The 26162-nt window shown below is 42.3% G+C and overlaps 1 protein-coding gene across 2 annotated transcripts in view; it reads right to left on the reverse strand.

Moving 5' to 3' along the window:
• Positions 1-26162, reverse strand: part of PDLIM3 (PDZ and LIM domain 3) — a 117962-nt gene that overhangs the window by 26728 nt on the left and 65072 nt on the right. Inside the window, exons 4-5 of one of the 2 annotated variants that reach the window (XM_078678043.1) lie at positions 19923-19990; positions 17541-17804 (exon numbers count right to left, since the gene is read on the reverse strand). In XM_078678043.1, coding sequence (XP_078534169.1) covers positions 17541-17804; positions 19923-19990 — 332 coding nt within the window. Of the gene's footprint in view, positions 1-17540; positions 17805-19922; positions 19991-20610; positions 20799-26162 lie in introns of both variants that reach the window. The other variant, XM_078678044.1, reaches the window with a different exon arrangement.

Raw genomic sequence — 26162 nt, forward strand, 5'->3', positions numbered from 1 at the left:
ATATTCTGCACTATGTGTCCGGAAAGTCTGCTAAATATTACTGCATTCTTCCGATACCCTCTCAAATAGTGTAGATTCAAAATTAGCTGTCTATCATGTAAAATACCACAGATACAATGAGTTATTTATCTGGCCTGTCTGTGAAATACATTCCCTAAAGCATTATTTAGCCGGAGACCTCTTGTAAGAGTGACCATGCTGTAGATACAATCCTTTATAAAGGCTCTTACCACGCTCTTTCCACAGATTTAGACAAGAACTGTTCAATATATCTGTCTGGCTTCATAAAAATGTATTACCAAATTAATTCTCAGTTGCAATTATCACGAAAAGATCAAATTCAGAGACCAACATTATTTTGGTGCATGAGTTGATTATGACATTATACAGTGTGTTTATGATTGGCAATGAGGACAGATGGCTAACCATGCCAGCCACATAGAGACATCCTTCTTTCCTTTGACTTCGTTTTTCCAATTATTAATTACGTTTCCTTATGTAGCTACAGAACTCGGGTACTATACAGACCTCTGATGCGTCACTAACGCAGTGCTCTAACTGAGCCGGGGCCTGCGGGGGCCTGGCCCCAGCAAAAGAAAAAATAGACTCGAAAAGGGGTGCCTATCAGGCCCTCAGGTATTTTTCTCGACTCCCCCAACCGCGCTGGGTACCAGGCTTAATGGCTAGCTAGAATCATGTTGGCACGCCCTGAACGCCTGCTTAAAAGTCATCCCAAATTCCAAGAGTCCCAACTGTTGTGTCCTCATGCGTTGAGTTCTAGTGTCATCAACCATGGTGCTGTCGACCAACTAGCTTACTAGACACCAGAGGGACCTTCACCATCAGACCAGCGAACAGCAGCGACTCCTCCGCTAAGGCAGAGGAGCGTCGCCCCACAGCAAAAATAAAACGATAATAACACCATGTTATTATCATTTTATTTTTCAGTACTGGCTTTGTTGTGTTTCTTTTAGATCCAGGGCAGGGCTGGGCTGCCCACTGAGCAGGTGGAGGAGTGGTGTGGGCACTTTCTAAGTGGGCATGACGGTTTATCCGGCTGTCTTTGGCTGGCCAAACAGACATGCGCACTTAGCAGGTTCTCCACCCAGCTGTACTGCACAACCAGTTGGAGAACATGCACAGTCTCCCACTCCCTATCTGAGCGCCTAACCATCCTGCGTCTATGGTCTACTTCTGCCACTGACTCTACCGGCCTGCCACTCTGTCCTGACTACCATGCGTAACCAGTGAGGGTGTGAGACGCCCTGTGAGGTGAGTGAGGCCTAGATGCAAAGTTCTGCTTGTACTACCAGGGTCTTTGTTGGAGGGGTTTGCAGCTTCTTTCTGCTGCACAGATCTTTGTGTGCTGGTGGTGGTACCAGCCCATCAGTTTTCAGGGGTAATGTATAGAATTATAGATGGGCGGCCATCAGTTAGGGGTGTTCTACACCAAGGGTTTCTGAGCGGCGTTATAGGCGATGAGGGTGAAGCTGGAGTTCAGGCCGGACTGGCAATAGCGGGCACCGGGCAACCCCCCGGTGCGCCGCACGGGTGGGGGCCGGTTTTGGGCCATGGGGGCCGTTTTTAGGTTTCGTCTCGCCGAAAGCTGCGTAGCAGACTTTCGCAAGGCGAAAACTTTTGAGAATAATATGTGGCTTATTCCCGCCTCTGTCTTCCATTGGCTAGCTCCATAAATGGAGGCTAGCCATTGGAAGACAGAGGCGTCATTCACCGAGGCGATTGGTGGGCATTCCCTGCAAATTTTTCTCATCCTGGCCCTTTTAGCACGTCATTGCGGCGGTGGGCGTGTTTTTTTTTTTTTTGTTTTTTGTTTCCCGTGATGTTTTGGCCATTTTGGACGTGTGAGCTTCGGAGCCTGGTGATGTGTAACTGCCTTCTTGTTAAGTCAAGCTTCTACAAATTAATATGGTGCAGCATAATGTATTACCTACACCTTTTTGTTGGGACTTGCGGACGGAATTTGTGGCTCTTCGGTGCAGACCCCGGCGAGTGATCTGTACAGGAGCCGCACGCTGGTTTTGCTTTCCTTTACACACTACTTCGCACGATGAATTTACCAGCCACATGCACGATCCACAGTAAGATGAGAGAAAACGAAGACTTAGCAGTCAGCACCATGAAGCGGTCGTGATGAGCTATACAACCAGCCCCATAAATGAGCAAGACGCTTTACGCACGGGGTGGAAGCAGAGACGCTCCCATCCGACGCTGTGGTGTGGGGCAGATTGTTGGTTCGCCTTCCCCACACTCCCGACACGCCTTTGCGGGGAGCGCGACGGCCCTGCTCAGCTGGAACCCGCTGATGCACCGTGTCACCCTCGCACCATTTGTCACCCCGACACGCCTTTGCGGGGAGCGCGACGGCCCTGCTCAGATGGAACCCGCTGATGCACCGTGTCACCCTCGCACCATTTGTCAGCTATCGAGAGGGAGGGCTGTGCGGGACCACCGACCCAGCGCATCATCAGCCAGCAGCGACCAGGGCGAATTACCAAAGCCCCCACGGGAGCTGCGGCCGACACCAGACTCAATTCACAGCCCACAAATGGGACAGCATGCCAGACCTGCCCCCAACCCCCCAGAGTGTTGGGGTATTGTGCACAGCTTCACCAGTGCAAGAGCACACACTGTCACTGTACTAGGGGAGCACCAGGGAGGGAGCCAGACACGCAAGCCAGCAAACACTGCCACAACCAACAGCAGAGCAAGCATTTAATCCACCTGAAGCATGCACATGCTGATTAATGATTTATCCGCTTCAGTTTATCAGGACTAGTGCCAAAACACGCGGAGACAAGAAGCGCTACGTGCCAGTAAAGAAACGTGAAATAAATGAAATAGGGCGATCCATTTCCAGGCGGTTTAATTTTGAGAATATGACCGATGTCAAAGGTAACATGGAATGTTTGCAGCGTTCACTTTTACAACCCTGTGCGCAGTAAACTGCAGGGCTCTCAGCGTGACGCGGCTACATCCACTTCATTACTGGAAACAACTGAGGTTCTTAGGCATTTTATAATTCCGCAATAAGGGGTGGTCTGCTCTTATATACGTACATTGCCTCTTAAATGCGGTTAAGCATGTTTAATATCAAGGGGGGGGCACACGCATCCATTTTTCCCCTTCATGTGCTTGTGTGTGTTGAATTCTTGAACTCTCAAGGAGGCAGCTTATTGACACTCCACGTGCAGCCACGCGCCCGCCGTGCCCTGACACATGCCGGCGCGCGCAGCTCTGCCTCTTTTTACAGGTGCGTGCCCACGGCTGTTGATTACAAATGGAAACTACAATGGGACCGGAAATGACCCTTTTCCGACGTCCCACACGATATACGTAAGATATCTGTACATAAAGTCCATTATTAACGGACGTTGCAGTGTTCGCTTTTAGAATGAATGACACGACCACAGCAGCATTGCAATATCGCATTAAAACCCCCAGGAAACGTAGTAGAACGTACAGTTTGCTCTGAACAGTCCGTCCACTACTGCATCAATCCACCCATCCATACACCCATTCATCTGTCCATGTCATCCATCCTCCATCCTATCCATCCACCGACTCATCATACCAACCCACTCACATTCATCCACTACCCTCCACCCGTCCATTCATCATCAGCCACCCTCCAATGCATTAGTCATTTTTACTGTTTGCGAGAGATTAAGCTACTGGCATTGTAAATGGCAATGCCATTTATTTATCTGTTTTCAAAACCAACACATAAATAAAAAAATTGTCATTTACAATGCCAATAGCTCTAACTTTTACAAAGGCGAAACCGTTGCATTGTAAATGCTTGTTTATTTTTGGGCCCAGAACTTTAGATCACTTCTGGGAATCAAAACAAACCTTTGCCAAGGAGAAGAACCAAGGGAGCTGAAGGAGGAGCCTGCCCCTGCAATGGTGACTGTTTGGGGTTGGCCTGCAGTGGTTACTTTATTGCCAAGGAAAGGAGAAAAGGAATGTTGTGTGTACTTTATTCATCTTGAGGAAGATCTCCAAGGGCTTGAAGTTGACCTTGTCTCCTGTTCTGTAGTCTCAGGGCCACAAAGACTTCACCACCAGCTCCCCCTGAACTCCCTTGCTGGGAATTCTACCTGCAGTGAGGTGCCTGCTGTTGTTTGGGCCCTCTGAGAGACTGCGTGCCACTAGGAGCTGGAAGCACGATGCAATGAGAAGAAGCGTGTCGCCGCCGCAGCTGTTTGCCGACGCATCGTAGACGAAGTGTGTCGAATCACCGGAGAAGCGTGCCGCCGCCGCAGAGGTCGCCGTTGCATCAATGGAGAAGCGCGTCGCAGGGCCTGTCAGGGCTCCAAGATTCATCGATTTCGCCATCAAACGTGCACGCATCGCATCCACGTTGTTGCATCGCATCCAAGACCCCATTTAGTCGCATCGCATCAGATCGTCGCATCGCATCGAGGCACCATCTTGTCGCTTCGTAACCGGAACACAGTAAGAAACCGACACATCACCTCCTCTCCCATAAGGAACCGACGCATCACCTCCCCTGCGCTGAAGTAAGGAACGGACGCATCACCTTCGCTGTGACCCTTTTGTTTGTTTTACGTAATGCATCCAAGGTACTTTGAGAGTAAAGTGTTGCATTTACAATCTATATTGAACTAAGCTATTTCTACCATTTTAAAGTCTTATTTTTGATTACTGTATTGTGGATATTTGTCGTTTGGTCTTGTGTTAAGTCTAGTAAAGACTACTTATTTTTCTAACCTGGTGTGGTGTCCATTTGTAGTGTTTTCGCTGTATTACTGTATGTGTTCACAAATGCTTACCACCCTGCCTCTGAGATAAGCCTGTCTGCTTGTACCAAGCTACCAAGGGGGGGAGCAGGGGTTATCTAGGAGTGTATCTCCCTTATCCTGACTAGAATCAAGGGTCCCTATTTGGAAAAAGGTGCAAGCCATTGCCAACTAGAGACCCCCATTTCTAACAGTGACCCTCTACCCCTTATGATAAAAAGGCCCTGGGTGACGGGGTCCCTAGGGCCTAATAAGGCTCAGGAAGGAGGCCAATTGTAACGAGGGCGAATGTATAGTGGTGGTACGAAATAGGCTGGATGATGGTGGGCCCTGGGTCATCATTGAAATCAAGATACACAAGGATTGGTTTGCTATAGCCAATTGTGGACCTAATGTTGATGAGGCGACACCCTTAGAAAATGCTTTGTTCGGTCAAAAGAAAGCAGTAAGATGGACGTCTGACACGAAGCTCCTCCGCAATACAGATAAGGTGTTTGAGATTCAGAGGAGAACAGAAGAGTTCTTTGAGTCCCATAAGGGAATAGCAAGTCTAGAGTGGTATGAGCCACATATAAAGCTTATCTGAGTGGGATATTACAAAGCTTAGCGGTGTCCAAGAATAGAAATGAGAGAAGTGAGATATTGAAATTAGAAGAAGAGATGAGCAATGAAAGGGAGGTTGAAATTAGCAGGATTGGATGAAGAAGATGAGAGGAGAATAAAACAAGAGTTATTCCAGCACCAAGCAGACTTTAGGGCAAGAATTGAGACTAAGGAGAAGCAGCAAACGGATGTCAGCAAAGTGAGAAATGTTTAATATGGTGAATGCTGTGGAAAGATGCTGGCATGTATGACTAAGAGAGATAGAAATGGGAATTACATAACAGGGATACAAGAGGAGGGAAAAAAGGTACAATAAGAAGACCACTCAGGGATTAAAAGAGATTTTGTGAGTTTTTTCCAGAAGCTGTACACTGAGCCCACCACTCTAGTCCTAGATATGGCTGGAAAGTAAAGGGTTATCAACAACTTCCTTGGATTGCCAGGCATATTTGAACTAAGAGGTTAGTGGGTCAGAGGTGTTGGCTGCAATTAAGAAACTGAAACAGGGGAAGGCAGCAGGCCAGATGGTATTCCAAACGAGGTCTATATTACACCAGCTGATAAGCTAGTTCCCTTCTGGATAACCCTGTTTAATTCAGGTTTGCTGGAAAGATGCTCAATTCCACCATTGTGGAATGAGGCAACTATCTCTTTGATTTTGAAGCCTGGCAAAACCCCACAACAGTGTCAGTCATATCGACCCATATCTCAGTTAAATTGTGACTATAAGATATTTGCGAATATACTTCCTAATATTCTGAGTAAAGTAACCAACAGTGTAATACATCAAGACCAAAAGGGAGTTCTGCCAGGAAGACAACTGAGGGAACTAACACACAGCCTGATTGGCACTATTGATATTGCTACTGAACACTCTTTACCCATGGCCTTTCTCACTTTTGGTGCAGCTAATTGGGAATATTTGATGTTGATTTTTGACCATCTGGGGATTAGAGGAGCATTCAGTGAGGTTTTTTGGAAGGTTTATACCTCCCCCACAGCAAGGGTCTTGGTCAATGACTCATTATCTGCAACAATTAAAATTATGAGAGGAACTAGGCAGGGATGTCCCTTGTCCCCTCTATTATTTGCACTCTATATAGAGCCACAGGGACAAAGCTTAAGACAGAATATAAAGATAGTTCCTTTTATGTGTGGAGGACTAAGCAGGAAGGTAGCACTACATGCGGATGACCTGATGTTATACTCTTTGGACATTGCTCAATCACTGCCACATCTAGAACAGGATTTGGCTTTTTTGGGAGGTTATCAGGTTAAAAAGTTAATGAGACCAAGACCGAGATAGTGCTGTGGAATATGGAATGGGAGGGAGACAGTACCAAAGAAATCATTAGGTACTTGGGAATAAGCATAGTTCACAATCTTGACAATCTTGTGGACAGGAAACTGAAAAGTGTGAGGGAAAAAGTGGACAAGCTAATGGGCAACTTATTTTTTATGGACGGGTTAATCTTGTGAAAATGACAATCCTGCCCAAGTTTCCCTTTTTATTTGACAACATTTCACCTACCTTTGGAAGGAAAGCCCTAGATAAGATACAGGGGAGAATAATATCTTTTATCTGGGCCTCGAAAAGCATTTGATTGTCCCGGAAAAGACTGAGAAGAAAATTGGGCAAAGGTGGGATAGCATTCTCCAATATTCAGCTGTATTGCTAGGCATTTCAATTGAAGAACTTGGGGGGTGCTGTTTTCTTGCCGTGACGAGACCTGTATGGGGATTCTTTCCATGGCCATGTTGGAAAGCATTAGTAATGAAGATTTCCTAAAGACATTTTGAGCCCCAAATATTTTTTTAAAGTAAGACTGAAGTGTTTGAGATCAACTGCTAGATTATGGGCTGAAGTTAGAACTATACTAGCGATCCCATATTATAATAAGCTGGTGCCAATTTGGGGCTCACCAGGGACTCCAGAATGTTTGAAAGTCTGCCTAGTCAGCCCCTTGAGAAATGCCTGGTTTATGAGATGGGGGCAGGAGATGGGGGGAGATAAACTAATGCCTTGGGATGACTGGTTGATGCTTTTAAAGTGGGGTATGTCCAGATTCAAATATTATCAACTGGCCCCTTGGTTTAAGATGAAGGGTTGGACAAAATGTGAGCCTAATAGCATCATCGAAATAGAGCTTCAGAAAACTAAGCCCATGAAGAAGGAAGTATCCAAGTGGTAGCTACATCTGGTAGATGCAGCTGAGGCTAATATGAAGCCAGCATTTAGTGTATGGGAAGATAACCTACCCCAAGAGGAGCTACAGGAACTCTGGCAAGTATTTGTATCTTACTATATTCTAAAGTAAAATCTGCCCCTCTCAAGAAAAATCACCTGTTCACTCTCCACACCATTGGGCACCCATGAAGCTGGTGAAGATCAATGGAAATAGGGATAGTGTAAAAGGTGCAGAAGTCAGGATGCTGATGACATTCATATGTTTGTCAGCTGCCTGGTTTTGATCTACTTCTGGAATCAGTGTGTAAGATGACTGCAAGTATTCTTGGAAGGGCAGTGGAGGTAAGCCCAAAGTTGGTACTATTTGGAACACTGAGTGATGCAGCAGAGTGGAGGCAGTCAAATCCCGATTAAAGCAAATTACATTTCCTCTTGCTCCCCTTAGTAAGGATAGAGAGAGATATGTATGAGGTGGTCCCAGTCAGACCCCCCACCTGGTCAGACTGGTGGAGATCAGTGGTCTGCTATTATGAGATTGAAAAGAAAACAGCAGATAAGTGTTACCCTTGCAATCAGTCCATTTGGAAACTCACAGTGAGGATGCTAGAAGAGACAAAGTCCAATAAATATACTTCTATTGCTGATGTCAGTGTAATGGCTTTAGATACCTCATAGAGAACACTGGCCCTTGAATCCAACCTGGTGAGCATTAGAGGCTAAAGTAGCTTGGGTGTATGCTCACTGGAGGTAATATGAGGACAAAAAAAATGTTTTTGCCAACCATGTTCTTTTAAGGCCACTTTTCCAGCGTTCTGGATAAAGTCCCTATATATAGTCAAGTATTAGGTTTTATACTTTTTCCCTATCTATTACCATTTTAGTAAAGTAGTAATAGTTGGGGATGAATAATTATAAATTTCTATATATTTGAAAAAAGCAATCTAAATCTTAAAAAATTGACAACCACTGTAATACACTGTATTTCACAAATATAGTGCAGTGCCCTGTATTTACAATTTTAAACATATTTAATTTTGTACACAAAAGTGTACGGAGTACTGTGGAAATACCTAAAAAAATACCACGCAACTTGAAAAACATATATATAAAAAAAGAAAAATTTCCTAAAAAATACAATACTATTGCAGTACTCCATAAACTTTATTTAAAAATATGTTTAAAAAAATAAATGTATCTTCCCTACCTATTACTAATTTAGTAAAATGGTAACATGTAGGGAACGACAATAAAACATATTACCTATATCTAAGGGCCTAAAACAGAACACAGCCAAAGTGCGGTAAAAATAATATGGCTGCCTTTTCATTTTCTAAAAACAGGACTTACCCACTTATATACTGGCTTGTGAGCACCATATACCACAGTATACCACAAAGTTACTACGATATACCATGGCTCAAAATATAATTAAGGCCTAGCTGTATTATTGTATTGCGGTACCTTCGCATCACGCATGGTGTCGCATGGGCAACGCAATACTTAATTCAGATTTACAGAGCAAGGCTGCCATGCATTAACCTGTATTGACTGGTAAATCTGGAGAAAAGCAAGGCAATGCAATTCTCTGTTTTGTGTTACTCTTCACACCATAACGTACATTGTGCGAAATTTCACATCTGTACACCACTCAATTGTACACCACTCTGCGCTCTGATACCTGATTTCGGGTCAAGTTCGCGCTATATAAAACTTTGGGGAAAAAACTGCGCACCACTCCATTCTACTCTATTACATTGGATGTCACTCCACTGTATGCTATTATACTCTATTACACTTAACTGTAAGCCACTCCAGACTACACCACTCCACTTTACCCCACTCCACTACACACTATATGTTATTAAATTCTAAGACACTCCACTGTATAACACTCCACTGTACGCCACTACAGGCTATGCTACTCCACTGTATGCCACCCTACAGTAAGTTACTTCACTGTACGCTATTCAACTCTATGCCACTCCACTCCATGCTATTCCACTGTATGCCACTCCACTCTACAACACTCCAGTATCTGCTATTCCACTGTATACCACTCCACTGTATGCTACGTACACTCCTCCACTCTATATACCTTCACTCTAAAAAACTCTACTACACTCTATGCCACTCTACCAGACTCTACTCTATCCCCAGACACTACACTGTCCAAATTTGTACTCAATTCTATGCCCATACACTCTAATATATAACACTCTACCCAGCTTTCCAACACTGTATGATACAGCCCTCCACTCTACAGTATGAGACACCACTCCAATTTATAACAGTTTATTCAATACACTCTGTTCTGCTTTACAGTATACTACGTTATGCCACTCCACTCGACTCCACTGTATGAGACTTTGCCTCACTCTACACTACTGAACATCAAACCACTCTACACAGCTCCACTGTTTGACACACTACTGCACTCCATGCAACACCATTCTACCACACCGAAAACCACTTCTGACACTTTCCTCCAGTCTATACCCCTACACTCCACTGTATAACACTCCACTATACTGTATGCCACTGTACAACACTCTACTCCACTCTGTGCCGCTCTACGACACTGTAGTCCACTAGACAACACTTTACATAACTCTTTGTATGCCACTGTATCCCACTTTATTCCACTGTACTCTATGACACAGTACTCCACTCCATGCCACTCTATTCCATTGTACTCTATAACTCTGTATGCCAATCCACTCTACTACACTCTACAACATTGTACTGTACTGTACACTGCTCCACTCTACAAAACTCTATAAGATTGCATACCACTCTACTTTACTGTAGTCTACAACACTTTCCAGTACTGTACGACATGCCACTACACTCTACTGTACAACACGGTATTCCAATTTATGACACTTTACTTGACTGTCACTCTGCTCTACAGCACTCCATGCCACTAAAGTCTATGACACACCACTACAATCTATGACAATTTACTCCGCTCTATGCTACCCCACTCCAGTGTACTCCACTCCACTAGATTCCACTCTACTATACTTTAGTCCACCCTGGACCACTGTACCGTACTCCGCTCTAAGATGCTACACTGTCCGACACTTCACTCCATTGTATGAAAGTCCACTCTACAACACTGTACTACACTCTATGCCACTCTATGCCACTCTACTCCACTCTATACCATCCACTCTACGCCACTGTACTACCATGTATGACACTCGACGATACGCCACTCCATTCCTCTCTACGATACACCACTCCACTATATGACACAGCACTCCACTGTCCTTTAATGCACTCTATGACACTACATTCAACAATAATCCACTTTACGACAGTCTACTTCACCCTACTCCACTCCAAAACACTCTACTCCAATCTATGACAATCTACGACACCCTACTCTTTTGTACTACATGCCAGTCCACTGTACAACTAGCCGCTCCCCTATACAATATTTGATTCCTCTATATGAGACACCATGCCATCACACTAAAACTTTACTACATTGTACGGCGCACTACTTCCCTCTTCTCTACGTCACTGTATTCCACTCTACAATATTCCACTCTACGACAATAGACTTTACAACACTCTCCTCCACTGTACTGTACAACACTCCAAATACTGACACTCCACTCGACGACACTGGACTCTACAATTTAAAACACATTCTTATTACAAATTTTCAAAAAACATTGAAATTCAATGAAAAACATAAAGCTAAGTTACTGTTAGGAAAACTTGTTTCCCTATATATAAACCAAACGCAGACTACACACATTTTAGAAATTCTAAAGTCATAGCTATAACTTTCATTTACAATTTATCCTCCACGTTTAAATTATTGTAAGTAATGCACCTCCATGCACATACTTTTCAGCTTGCTAACCAGACAAATCTAACTATATCTCGCCATTCTACCATGCACTGTGATCTCACAAATAATGACACTCCACTGTACAACATTACACTCTATGAGACTCTTCACCACTCTCCTGTAAAACACTACACTCAACAACTCTGAACTGTACAATACTCCACCCCACTAAACTCCACTCTATGCTACTACACTTTATGACACTGTACTCCATGACACTACATTCCATTTCATGATGCTCCAGTTGACGACACTCAACTGTACAACACTAAGCTCTACTGTTGGATATGCCACTACACTATAGAACACGCTGCTCCACTCTACGATACTCTGCTCTACGCTTCGATACTTCACTCCACTATACGACACACCACTCCAATCCACTGTATAACACTTTACTCCACTAAACACTACATAACTCCACTCTATTCTACTCCACTCTATTCCAATCTACAATACTCCACTCTATTACACTAGACTCTGTGTGACTCTCCTTCACTGTACTGTATGGCACTCCACAGTACGATATAAAACATATTTTTATTAGAAAATAAAAACCATTAATATAGAATTAGATTAAGGATAATTTATAGTTAGAAACACTTTGGGCCCATTAGCATGGCGGGTGGATCACCAACGATCCGCCCGCCAAAACACCCCGCCAGACTGCCATTTACCCCTGCCAAATTAGCACGGAAAGACCGTCCGCTGCTTTTCCACTGGTAGGCAATCGTCACGATTGCCTACTGGGCGGAAAAGGCCCCTAATATGATGGCGGTGCCTTGCAGGCATCCATATTATGATGTGTGCGGAGAAATGCCTTTCAATGGTGGAGACTCTGCCCTGGAAAGGAATTGCAGTGTTTTCTTTGGGGGCCCGTTTCGGGCCCCTGGGGGTTTGGAGGTGGTGAGGGGTGCACCTGGGCGGTACCCATGGTACCCCCCTATATTGGCATTCACAAGGTGGCAGAAACTGCGCGGTGCCTGTCACGTTGTGCATGCCAATGCACAACATGCATTTTCAACATTGTGGTGGGTGCTGCTTACAGCACAGCCCGCCACAACGTTGAATATGCGGGATGTGACCGCCAGGGTGGCGGTCGCATCCTAATTGGCAGTGCGGGACCGCCACACCACTGGCGGACGTTCCCAGCACCACTAAGGTTTGCGGGCTGACTGAAGTCCGCCTGCCATCCTAATGGGGGCCTTTATTTATTCTTATTTTTTCTACAAATCAAACTGAAACATTAAAAACGATAAACGATAATCTTATAATTATAACTTTATAATTTACGCACTATCTTCAAATTACTATACGTCATGCACCTCCGAATATAGTCTTGTCACCTCATTCGCTACACTACATTAACTATAAGCGACATCTTTACTATGCACTGGTTATACCTTTACATACAACATCACATATAGCATATGACATCATAGCATTCACAACAACACCTATAACTTCTCAAATGACAACATTTCTCACAACACAATGCATGGCAGAGTGACGAGTTTTAGTTAGTGTCGCCTGGTTAGCGAGCTGAAAAGAGTGTGTATGGAGCTGCACCACTTATAATAATTTCAAGGTGATGGAAATTGTAAGCGAAAGTTATAACTATACTTTTAGAATTTCTAAAGTTTGTGCAGTTTAAGTTTGGTTTGTATAGGGAAAAAGGCTTCCTAACTATAATTAAGCTTTAACCGTTTTAGATCTCGCTAGAGTCAGCGCATGCGCTGCTCTTGCAAGACATTTAGTAGCTGCTTCAAAAAGCGCTACCTTGCCGGCCACCAACTTGCTAGAACGTGCACAAGCGCGCGCGAAATGCAGAGCACTTTTTCCCGTTGCGTGCGTGCGCACAACTCGCCTGCACAACTCGCCTCACCCCTCGCGTTTTTTTATTATTTCATTTCGCGGACGCGCGGCGTTACTTTTACGGCTGCGCGGACAATGCTTGTTTTATATTGTGCCATTGCGCATGCATTTAATGCCATTCATGCACCTACTTGAAACTGCGGTAGTGTAGCTTTCATGCTGAGCACGCAATAAAGAGAATGTATCACTCGCTTTTAAATGCTATATATAAAAGCAACAACGTGTGCACACAGCAAACTCACCACCAAGTCTGATAAGCCTGAAACAGCAGAGTGAACTCATTAAGTGTGCCCAGCGATTAACAGACTTTCAGTGACTGGGGCTGAATGTTAGCCCGTTCATCAACAGGCAGGCTCTGGCGTGCTATATTTAGGAAGAGCATTACTAACTCAGTGTCATCGAGCAGATCATTTACAAGTAAGAGTTCCTGCTCTGCTCTGTAAACACGGCTACTGGAGCACAGAAACACTCATGCAGAGATGCCATAGGCTCAACACGTTGATACAACGCAATACCTAGGTCCTCGTCTCCCCATGGTACTTCCATCAAATTGTAATGAGAACGGAAAACGCTCATCCTCTCAGGTGGGTCTCAGAACTGTTCTGTCGAAGAGCTTCGGCTCAGTGCTGTTTGAAAGGAACCCAGGAAGTATATGGACTGCTTCCTGTCCCCACTTCAAGAAAATAGCTCAGAGGAGGGTACCTACCATATAAATTCATTTCCAGATGTTATGTTTTGCCGAGCATATTGAATTCCTTCGAAAGTAAAGAATTTAATATTGCACTATGCGTTCAATATGCTTTTTTCGCACATATCTTTGTTTATTTTCGGTTTTTTGGTATGCAGCTGACCATATCCAGGGAGAGAGAATGCATGGCCTCACACAAGCAATGCGAACGTTTACATGAGGGAGGGTTAAAGTAAAACAAGCATTGGCATAGCCAACAGGTCTCGCCTTTGGGACCTTATAAGTGTTTAGTTATCCAGCACAATATCCTTGGTGCAACAACATCAACTGTTGCATGACTAAACACTTATAAGGTTCAAAAGGTGAGACCTATTGGCTATGCCAACGCTTGTTTAATTTGGTATATATATATATATATATATATATATATATATATATATATATATAGACACACAACCTTACAACTTAAATATGCCTACCTTTCGGTGTTGTAAAGGCATGCATTGTGAAGGCATATTCATGCTAAAGGCATGCATGGTAAAGGCACTGCGTGGTAAAGGATGTGTGGTAAAGGAATCCTGTTGTAAAGACAGCAATGTAAAGGCTATCACCTCTTTGACTCTAGTTGTACATTGGATGAGTATTGCGCCATCATTTCAGCGCATTAGACTGAGGCCCTCTGATTAAAGGCTGTGAATAAAAACTCCTTTGCAAAATTATGAGTTGTGTGGTAATTATTGTGCACTTACAGTCTCCTCTGATATATTTCGATCCACTTGATGAGATATGTTTTGAGGGATGCTGATAAAAGAGGCAAAACATGAAGATTTTGGGGCGACCAATATTGTATCCGCATGGTATGCTTCATTCCTGAGGCAAATTCTAATAATGGGAGATATTTTCTGACCTCCCTTAAGGTTTCCACATCTCAGAAACAGTCCCTAAGCATATATCCAGTCCTTTGCAGCAGTGGAGGCCATCTGTTCCAGCAGACGACTACCTTACACGGTGCAAGAGACAAAGCTATAGCAATGAATTTCGTATACTTTCTAGCAGCATCCAGTGTGTATCCCAATTGTAGCAGGTTTACTTAGATTTCTCATAGTAGTCATTGCCTCAATTTGTCAAATATTTGGGACCAATACATCTGAATAACTGTACATCTGCAGGCAAGTTAATAGAAGGCGATAGAAATCCACTCACTCAGCTCTACACCAGTGGCATCAATGATGTATTTACTGATCATTGTTATGAAGCAAAGAAGGAGTACCATAAATGTGCTATATCAATTTGAAACGCATTCGTTTATGACTGCTATTTGGGAAGCCCATACCACTCTTACAGTGAACCTTGAAGACAGAAGAGGTACACAGCGACTACCAATCACTTCCCTATGTAACAAGCAAACTAACTCAATACTTTGTATGCAAGTACAAAACTAACTTAATACTTGTAATGTGTGTGATAGGCTAACATAGAATAGTATGGCTGGTGGTGATGTTCTGCCTCTGAATGTTTGTACAGTTAAAACATGTCTACCTGGGAATACGTCCCCCAACACCACCAATGACCTCATTCTGATGTCCCGATGTTTCTGATTTGGAAATAACTGTGGTGTTTTAACTGGAAACTCCAGTTGATGGAAAGTGGAATCTTTCTGTGAAATACCAAATAAAAATGAGAAATGTCTAGTAGATCCTGGATCCCGAATTGCTCATTTCCCCAATAATTACTCCTATCTAAGGGGAGCCTCAGGATCCCAACATGCATTCCACAGTAACCCTGCCTCTGGAATTACTGCCTTTGGTTTTGGTAACTCCAGGTGTGTGGGGGGCATCTAGTAATGAGGACCTTAGTGTGTGGTACTGAAGGATAATAGCCATGGCTTGGAGAGAGGGATCAACATAATGGAATGAGTAATAAGGATGCACAAGTCACAGCTAGTGGACCTTCCAGGACAACCTAAATTAATCTGCCAAAGCCAGGAATGGAATTAATATGTGAGCCTTTTCACTAGATTATTCACTGGAATTGTGTTGCCAGCTTAGTAAGGGATAACGGCAAATATGATTCTCATTGTGGAAAGTCCTTGCCTGGTTTAAGGATGAAGCACATATGTATAATGACTTCCCCTAATGGTTGGGGGAGAGCAAGCAGCAGTGAATTCCTCATATCAAGCAATCTATATCTCAAAATGTCTCCTCAAAGTTAATAACAAGTAAAGCATCATTTTTGGAAATTGCTCTGCTTCTCTTCTGGCACAAAAGATTTCTACTATGTTGGTTTTAGAATTGATTGTAGGATATTACAGAGTACAGCACTGATCTCTGAAGTGGCACATCCCATCTGCTGCTAGTTGATCCTACCCAAATGAGTGCTGAAACATAAAACTGGTTCTTGTAATACACTAAAGTATGTTGTGCTGTACAAAGTTCAAAATGGTAGTAAGGGATGACTAGTAAGCGCATAGTTGTGACTTTTATCCATGCAAAAAATTAATTCTTGACATATATACATACAGTTGCGTGGTTTTTGTCCATGATCGTGGGTGGAAGACAGGCTGGAACTGATTTATTGTCTGCATTAGATTTTTTTCAGAGCCAGAATGATGATGGCCTGCTTCAACTTCGAGGTAACTGTTAAGTTGTTAATGATACATAGACGAGTGAGGTGATGAGTGGAATCATGGTTGGTAGATTGAAATTAACAACTTGTAGTCTGTGATAGGTGATGGTGCTCATGAGCTTGGTCTAGTTGGTTTTCTATGTGAACAAACTCCCATTAGTGCTAAAAGCCATAGGACTCTTTTTGAAGTGTCCGGCTGCGAGGCATATGTCTCAGGGGGGGATCATGTCTTAGATGTGGTCATCGATTGATAAGTTGGACCACAGGGTTTTGACTTTGACTCTGAATTGTGACATTAGGTTGCCTCACATCTTGTGATGAAGACCTTTCAAGTAAGCTAATGGGTGTGGTGGTGTGGTTGCAGTAGGGAAATCCATACCAGCTATTTGCCATATCTACACAATATTTTACCCTTGTTATATTTTATCTATTGCTCCGATTTGTGCTTCCCTGTGAAAAGATGAAAGGAACCTTTCTATGAGGTTCAACCACGTGTTCTCATACGTGGGGATTCATGCAGTCTGTGGATGCAGGACGCAGGACTGAAGTGTCCTAAGGGAAACCAAATGCGTGCATCACTGCACCACTACTATGTCTCACAGGTAGCTGTCCATATAAACCAATAGCTGAAAAAGCAAACCTTTTTTTCTGAAACGATTCTTTAACATGATTGCCTTTTGAGAACATAGGCACATTTTGTTTTACTTTGGCCTTTTGTTTGTACTTGCTCCAACTAACGTATAAAGTCCAGTCACTTGGAGGTGCATCTGCTTGCCAAGAAGCACTCCTTAAACCCAAGACCTCTTATACTGATCATTAGTACAATCACACACAAGTTTGAAACAAAAAGCAGAATGTGGTCACACTAACGGAAAATGCACTCACTGCACACCACATGCCACATATGGTTACCTCGGTGGAGGCTTTTCTCCCAAAATCGAAGAAACCTGGCCTTGTAAGGTTTCTATAATATTTTCATCAGAGTACAACTGCATAGGTGTATTAAACTGAGCGTGCACAATTTTTACACCCGGTAGCTCCATTTCCATAGGAATGTTAGGGGCGATCCTGGCGGCAACTTTCAGGTCAGTTGGGTCAATAGTGCTAACATTACTGATGGTAGAAGGAGTGCTCCGTCCACTGCCGCCATCAAAGCCCGAAGGAGTGCTGCATTCACTGTGTGGTTAAGCAGGCGTGGGCACGGACAGAGGTGGAAACAATGAAGATGAAGAAAGAGGTGTGAACAGAAAAGAAGAATCAAAGAGAAGAAATCAGCAATCAAAAAGTATCTAAAAACTTAGTGTACCAATTTTTATTGGGAAGAGCATGCACATGCTTGCATTCAATAAAAATGTTAATTGAGTTGTGCTTAGTTTGTCGTCTGTTAGAATCTAGAGAGAAACAAAGGCCCAAGACTTGAACAGTGTACCAACGCCCCACATAATGCACTGAAACCGTGTAATAGTCCCAGAGCTCCAGTTGTGAATCTTGGTGTTAGTATAACTGCCAGATGTTGGACCATAGCTCTGTGTTTCATCACTGCAACATCTCACTTCCACCTGCAGCATTTAGAGAATAGGAATCGAAATATAACTTACTTATGTACACCTACAAATCCTGAATATTTGTCTACCATTAATTGTCTCATGGCTGTTGTAATCCAGAAGTGGGTGTATTGCACCACTCAAACTTTGGGGTGGTTCCAGAATTTAGTGGATTGCTGGAAACATGGGGGAATATGTACATGGTAATACAATGAATTATTGTGTCATATTCATCTGTTATTACCTGCCAGAAAGGACCTATTAGAGTCCATCTCTCAGAGCTTTGATTACAATTCTTGTTATACTTCTATTGTTTTCATGGGGTCTTGGAAATAAAGTAGTCTTTTTGCTTAATATTCCCCATACTTTGGGGTGTAGTCTTTTTGCACTATCTAAAGGTTTATATATATATCACTATTTTGAGGTCAACAATATCGACCTACAAAAATACATCGTTAAGGTAAGTTAACATGTATTATTCTCAACTCCACATCCACTTACCTAGACCTACCTTTTGAAATAGTGCTCAGATCAATTTAGTGGATGTAACATTTTGTCGTGCCATATATCACATGCACTATAGTAGCAGTATACTACTAAACGTTCACTTTGGAAGTGCTTGCATTGCTCAGCAGAACTAAGCAACTGTTTGCTGCTTTTGAAGTAAGAAATGTGAAAGTTGAGAGGCAGTTGCTTAAATAGAGTTGAAATGTTAAAAACACTGCTAGTTAGAATTCCCAGGTTACCTTCGAACTGAGACAGGGCTGCTACGGTAACACTTTCTAGCATAAAATCCGTTGCTGAATTCTCTGCAGCAGTTATTGAAGAATAAACGATGTATTTTACAAACATCACTGGTTCTAGAAAAAATTCCTAGGTTTGATGCTCAGTTTGCAAAAAGTTTTTCAACCTCAACTCTCTCTTGATTTTTACTGTTTAATAATCTATTAGAATTTTTTATTTTTACCAATGAGTTCATGTAGGAGAAGATAAAGCTTTGTGCCTTTAACAATGGTTTTGCATCTAATTTATTCTCAATGGGATTGACTGCGATACTTTCCAGTTATGTCAGCAAGGGCTTTTAGTACATTTGATCCTGGCTCCTATGGAAATTAAACAAAACTCTGTCTTGACAAACTCCATTAGGACAGGAATTGAACCTTTGACGCGTATTGTTACCAAATTCTAGACCATTTAAATAAATTGTCCTTTTTCTATGAGATATTAAAGAATAGGACTTGTGTGGATGCCATGTATGCAAATCATTTCCAGTGGTAAACCATTTGTGTATCTTGAGCCAATGAGCTCCAATGGCCTTGTGTTTTATCAAGTAAAGAGGTTGACTCATGGAGTAAACATGCATTATGTAATTTAGGGGATTTTTCCAGGAAATTAGAGACATCTAAACACCGAGGATATTTCTTACCAAGTACCCTGAATCAGAAAGCCGCACCCAGAATCGAGCAATTTGTGTAACTACAATTGGGATTTGTTATTCCTCAAAAAAGTTAAAAGCATTCCATAAAATAAATACAAAAAAGGCAAAGATTTAGAAATAGGCAACAACAGAGAAATCAACATAGAGTGAAAGAGTAAGCTAAAAAAGGATTAGTGGGTAACAAAATTCAACAGATCAGGCAGCAGCGCAGGGATATCGCATGTCCTTATTAATGACAGACTGGTATGTTTCAATGGAAGTAAATTAGAAACCCAATGCACAGCATGCTGTTGAAGTATATATATATATAACCTGCTTCGGCCGGGCAGTATGAAGGGTTTAGGCCGAACGTTATGCTTGTGTTCAAAGTAACCCAAGTCCTGTAATGAAAAGGGATTTGAATAAAGCATTTTTTGCTTCGATAACATAAAGTACTGCTGTGTTTTGTGGATAAGATAAAGCCATTTATATGTTATAAATATTGCTGGTCATAACTCACTACAAAAACATTCACAAAGAACTCAGGTCCTCATGTAGAGTTTGGCTTTGACAGTCTGTCAAAATGTGGTGGATATCCTGTCCGCCATATTACAAGTGGCATATTCTAAAATCCACTTGTAATGCAGCGGAGAGTTCATTCGCCATGTTTGTGATGCAGCATCCTGTTTGTCAAACCCTAAATAAACCTTGTATCTCAACCGACCATCATTTGTTCCTTGAATTTTTTGACAGTGTCAGAAAAAGTAATTTCCGACTTTTAGCTGACCGCAGCTTATTAACATGTCTGACTCTAGTGCTACCATTTTGAGAACAAGGGTATTATAGATTGATGAAGAGGTGACCATTGACAGAAAGGCAGCCAGTAGCACCTTACCTGATTGTGATTGGCAGAAAGGCACATGGAGGTAGGAAAGAATAAAAAACAACAAGAACTGGACTCGACCGCAAAATAAGATGCATTATTGATTATTAGCACAAGCGAGAAATATCTGATACTTACATTTGTTCAGCATTAGGAACAAGACCTCTCATCTGTCCGTGGAGGGCATCTTTTATGTTGCCAGATGAGTAAAGTCCAATGGGAGTGTTATAGGAGGAACTCACTAACTGCCTTTTGTCATCAAGGTTTGCTGCAGCGACAAAAGGCTGCGCCCTTCGGTTGTGCGCGACACCAATGGGCTTGAATTCCTGTACAAAACACACAACGCTACAATGCATGCCAGAGCTAACAGAATGAAGCAAAACCAAGAACACCGGGTGTTAATACTGGAGCACTGCTATTCACATTAATACAGCAACGTTTCCAATCTCATTTGTATAGGAAGGCCTTTCTGTAAAGCAGCAGCACGCCACTGGCAGTCTCTTTTCCATGTCCATACTTTTATGAACAGCAACGGTTCATTATTTCTTTCAATTAGACCGAGTGTAGGTACAAAATAGATTAAGGGACTGGGATTTTTTTAAAAATGTTGCATGTGCCAAATACAAGGAAAAAAATTGTTCTTTTTGTGAGATAATACAAGAGATTTTTTTTGTACAAAATATTTTAAAAAATTAACAATTTGTGATGTAAAGAAGGCGTTGAATTAAAATGACCAGTTAGAGGGAAAACTAGGAAATGAAAGCAGACAACTTGATGTAAAGGGAGACATCTAGAAGATTGCACAGCTGCTTTACACCCAGGCCTTAAGTTTTAGGTCAATGTCATGTTATGACAGGCATACAAAGATTTTCCAGGAAATTCTTCATTGTAAATTAGTCATCATGAAAAAAAATATTTCATACACAGTCATTATAAAACTGTTGAATTTAGAGGGGCGCCTGATCCTAACTGCCAAGAAAGTCTGTGTGCTGAGAATTGTTCTGCACATATCAGGAATCATGCAAGGGAATTTTGAGGCCTTTCACGTTCTTAGTAAACACTAAGGTACTTAGGAGAAACTCAAAACGTATTTTATTTTAGCACAGGTAGAGACGTCTGGGTTCTATAAAAATGTGCACATTGCATGTGAGAAATAAGCATGCAGTTTTCGTATTGGGATGGTTGTCACTTATTGGGTATCACGCATTAGAAAAAACACTTCTGTACACTTAGGCCCAGATGTTCAAAGCTTCCCGTTTGCATTTCCTAAATAGCGACTCCATAGGAGTCACTATTTAAGAAATGCAAAGGATATGTACTAAATTCGCGATTCCCTAATAGCAATTCCTACTAAGTAGGAATCGCTATTGGGGAATCGCAAATAGGAAATGCCATTGCATTCCCGCCTATGGTCAAATTATGAAATGGTCTGCATTTCCTAAATTGCGGTTTCCTAATAGGAAATTCCAATTTAAGAAATGCAAAGCCTAACTGAGTGTACAGAATAAGTGTGGGCCTTAATGATTTACCATCTACTGGGAGGTCCCATGAAAAACTCTCATTTATGCATTTATTTTGCCCTATTTCTTCTTAGCTAAACTCTCATCTTCTAAACTTCCTTCAATGATATAGCACTGTGAAAGTGTACATTGCAGAAGATCGGAACAGAGTAAATTGTGGGTTTCGCCTTCTATACATCATTCGTGTGCATTTAGATGTAACCTATATATTCAGTGTGTGTTTAACTTTATTAACCTGTGTGTTTCCCACTGATAAAATTGTAGTAGTGCGTATATCAAGGGAGAGAGAGGACTAGAAAGCTAGTCCAGATCCCCAGGGGTTATGTGTAGTATCAACAAGGACTAGCCAAAGGTGACCTAAATAGGACTCTAGGCTGTGTTTGTCAGCAGGCACCTAGTAGGTGTTTATAAAGCCCTCACCCACCAACCTAGTTGGTGGCATGCTTCATCATCGGGACCACCCAGTGACACCTACCGTGTCCCGGGTGTGCTACGACGCCTGATTACAGCGGAGCAGCTATGTTGCTGAGAATGCAGTGTGGTGTGTGAAGTAGTGAAGATTAAAACGGCGTCACGGTGTTCCCAGTACCCGAGAGTAAATTATATATTAATAACTGGGTCTCCGTGGGCGGTTAAAAACAAGGCAGTTTGATGTTTTGGTGGTGGAGTTACGACCACCTACATCCAGTGTAGGTCGACATGTTTCAGCCAGTGCCTTCTGTATGCTGGCTTTCCTCAGGACCATAAATAGTGAGTGCAAGAAAAAAAAAGTTATTTTTAAGTGAGTGTTTTGCGACTATGTGTCGCACTCACTAAGGTGCTCTAAGTGTGTGAGGGGATTCCCTCATCAAGCATACGCTGGCGAGTAGCCTGGTATGCCTCCTGGAGTGAATCGGCTAGGGGATGACCACGAATGTTGATCAATGCCTGTTGGGTACCTGTAGTGCCGCCTTCAACCTCCGGAAATTGTAGTAGGCCATCACTTTTGAGCACAGTGTTAAGAAATCATATGTAGTTGTACTGAGTTGAATATTAACCAATATAATTGGATTTATTGAATATATTTACAGTTTAATAATAACTGTTTGATTGCCAAGGATTAATAATACTGCAATGTGCTTCAATGTTGATTCTCAAGTGTACTTAGCTTGATCTTAGGCCTTAGCTTTTAAGTTTGCCAGAATGCTGTTTTTCTCTCCTCTGCAGGTGTATCATCTGGTTTCTCATTAGTTGACAAAAAGGTTTATTATTATGTACTAGACCGTTAGTGAGACCTGAGAATGGAAATATGGCAGCAGACGTGGAGGAATGAAGGTGAATGGAGCATCCTGTACCTGGGGGCACTAGGAAGATGCAAATCTCAAGGACAAACAGACGCACACCTATTTGTGTGAGGATGAAAATTTAGAGGGTTTACGGACTCCCAGCACATGCCATCATGGGATTAGCTATAGACTGTGGGAGCAAGATATGTACGTTCAGGAGCCTTCAACTATGCTTTTAATTAGTGCTCCATAGTTAGTTAGAGTGGACCTTTATCCTGACTTTGAAGAGAGGAAATCACTCTGCTGGGTTTCCCCTGAGTGGAAAGCTTCATGCTAGACACTCTTTTATTTCTTCTGACCTTCTAATGAGGTTTACATTATGCTGACACATTCTTTCCTTCCCTTTAGAAATCCCTAACTCACTTTCATTTAATAACAGCAAATTTGGATGTTTTGCATTCTTTACATATTGACTGTTACTATTTTGTATTTCAGAATACTTACATTTAGAGTCCCTAAGCATCTTAATATTCTGCCTGTATTGTTATATTTTCTAAACCATTGCTAAGTTTGCTGATTGATGACTAATGCTTGAAAAATAAACCTTTACAGTTCAATTACCTCGTCTCTGTCGTTATTGTGAAGCCACATTGGTTTCACCGTATTTGAAATGTATTATCGATGTTAGCTCCCTCTCAATACTTCAAGTCGACAACTAAAGGTCCATACTACGAGTGGGGGATTCCGTTTGATGATTTTACCAAGAGCTTGATAATCAAATAACCCTGCTCCATCATCATCAAAAAGTGTAACATTAATAAAATAGTTCAAGCTGTCACTGACATAGACAAAAAGCTAATGTAGTATGCCTGGTAAAATTATTATTTCAGGCCCAACTGTTACTTCAAAAACAAAACAAAAAGTTTGATTTGCTCATCCGAGATACGAGAAAAGTGTGTTTTATAGAGTTCCAAGTCAGGGTTATTTACTGTTAACAATACACTCTTGTTCCTATCTCTTTTCAATACAGAGGCTTTCCTAGATCCATTGAATGCAAGGATATGCAGAGAGTGATTGCCTGTATCTTCCACAATGGAGATGAGGAATGCTTTTGCAGTTTCTTTGGGATTACTCAAGCCTCTCTTCTCTCGCCAAAACAGCAACAAACCTGAAATTTTTTTTGATCACTAGTGGCATTCCTTTCAAACAGCTCCATCGAGCTTGCATCCTGTATCTCCATCCTCCTCACAGCCCTCTACCATAGTGGTAAACTATATTCTTGTGCAGTGTCTTCCCAGCAAAGCCAGCTGCGAACAAATGAAAGATTGGTTGAACAACTCAGTGTCCTTGTGAGGTTCCCAACTGAGTCAGGTTTGTGCTTTTAATAAACAAAGAGGTAGGAGTGATAGCAAAAATTGCCTATGCACACATGAACAACAGTCTTAAACATTCATATTGCGAATATGAACAGAGAAAAAGTATAAGAACAGAGACAGCAATAATCGTTGATTTCTTAAACTTTTGAGATTCAAAGCAGATTTTTAATTGTTCCAAAAGCCAGCCGACATGTGTTTCATCGCGTTAGGAACAGGGTTCACGCGACTCCTCAGGGCTTGCGGTCATGTCGCACAAACGGTAAAGGTCGCTTCACCGGTTATAATTCCGACCCGGCGGGGCCAGTTGTCATCAGTGGTCAAGGGAAGATCAAGTACGCTTCCAAGTCAAAAATGTCGCAGCACAATGTGTTAATCCTCTTGGAAGTCCGTAAAAAATATATAAGGCACATCTGAAAAAGATCGTTATGGCCGCGACTACGAGTACATAGGCGCTCTCTTTAACTTGTTCCTACGGCATCAGGGAACCCCACGCTATGCTGCAGTGGATGGCTATAGCATGCGTAAATAGTAGAAAAGATCAGTCCATTCGTACGGGGTTCCCGGTTCACTGCTCACTGTATGTATGACAACATACAGTTAAAGAGAGCACCTATGTACTCGTAGTCGCAGCCATAACAACCTTTTTCAGATGTGGCTTATATATTTTTTACGGACTTCCAAGAGGATTAACACATTGTGTTACGACATTTTTGACTTGGAAGCGTACTTGATCTTCCCTTGACCACTGATGACAACTGGCCCCGCCGGGTCGGAATTATAACCGGTGGAGCGACCTTTGACCGCAAGCCCTGAGGAGTCGCGTGAACCCTGTTCCTAACACGATGAAACACGTGTCGGCTGGCTTTTAAAACAATTAAAAATCTGCTCTGAATCTCAAAAGTTTAAGAAATCAACGATTATTGCTGTCTCTGTTCTTATACTTTTTCTCTGTTCATATTCGCAATACGAATGTTTAAGACTGTTGTTCATGTGTGCATAGGCAATTTTTGCTATTAGTTATTTGTGTGTCTGTTTTGACACACTCTTGAGTGGTTTTAGGGTCTTCCCGCTTGCCAGTTGCACCATACAGACACCTTGAAGTGACATGCATCTTTGCGTACACTATAGGCTGAGCGCCTGGTATTTCTCTGAGAACCAATTGACTCTGTGTAGCTGAGTTTATAAAGGGGTAGGAGTGGTACCCAAGAGGGTATTGTATTTTTTATGGTACTTCAATTTAGCTGCTTGTAGTTTTCTCTGGCTGCTAATTTGAGTTAGACCATCTTGATTTGTGGAACATATGCAACTTTGCAATTAGCTTTAGTCCAGATATTTGTGGTGTGTTATATACTACAACATGGCAGAGGGCATACTATTTTTCATTCAAAGTTGGCACTACTGCTTTTTAGCTTTCACCCACAATGTATGTGAACATTAGTTGCCATCTCGAAACCACCATAAGCACAGAGGTGTTGGCATGCCTTTCTGGTGCGGTTCTCCTGCTAATCTCCAGCCCCTGGACACTGCTG

The sequence above is a fragment of the Lissotriton helveticus genome, chromosome 2_2 (genome assembly GCF_964261635.1).
Source record: "Lissotriton helveticus chromosome 2_2, aLisHel1.1, whole genome shotgun sequence".
NCBI classification, from domain to species: Eukaryota; Metazoa; Chordata; class Amphibia; order Caudata; family Salamandridae; genus Lissotriton; species Lissotriton helveticus.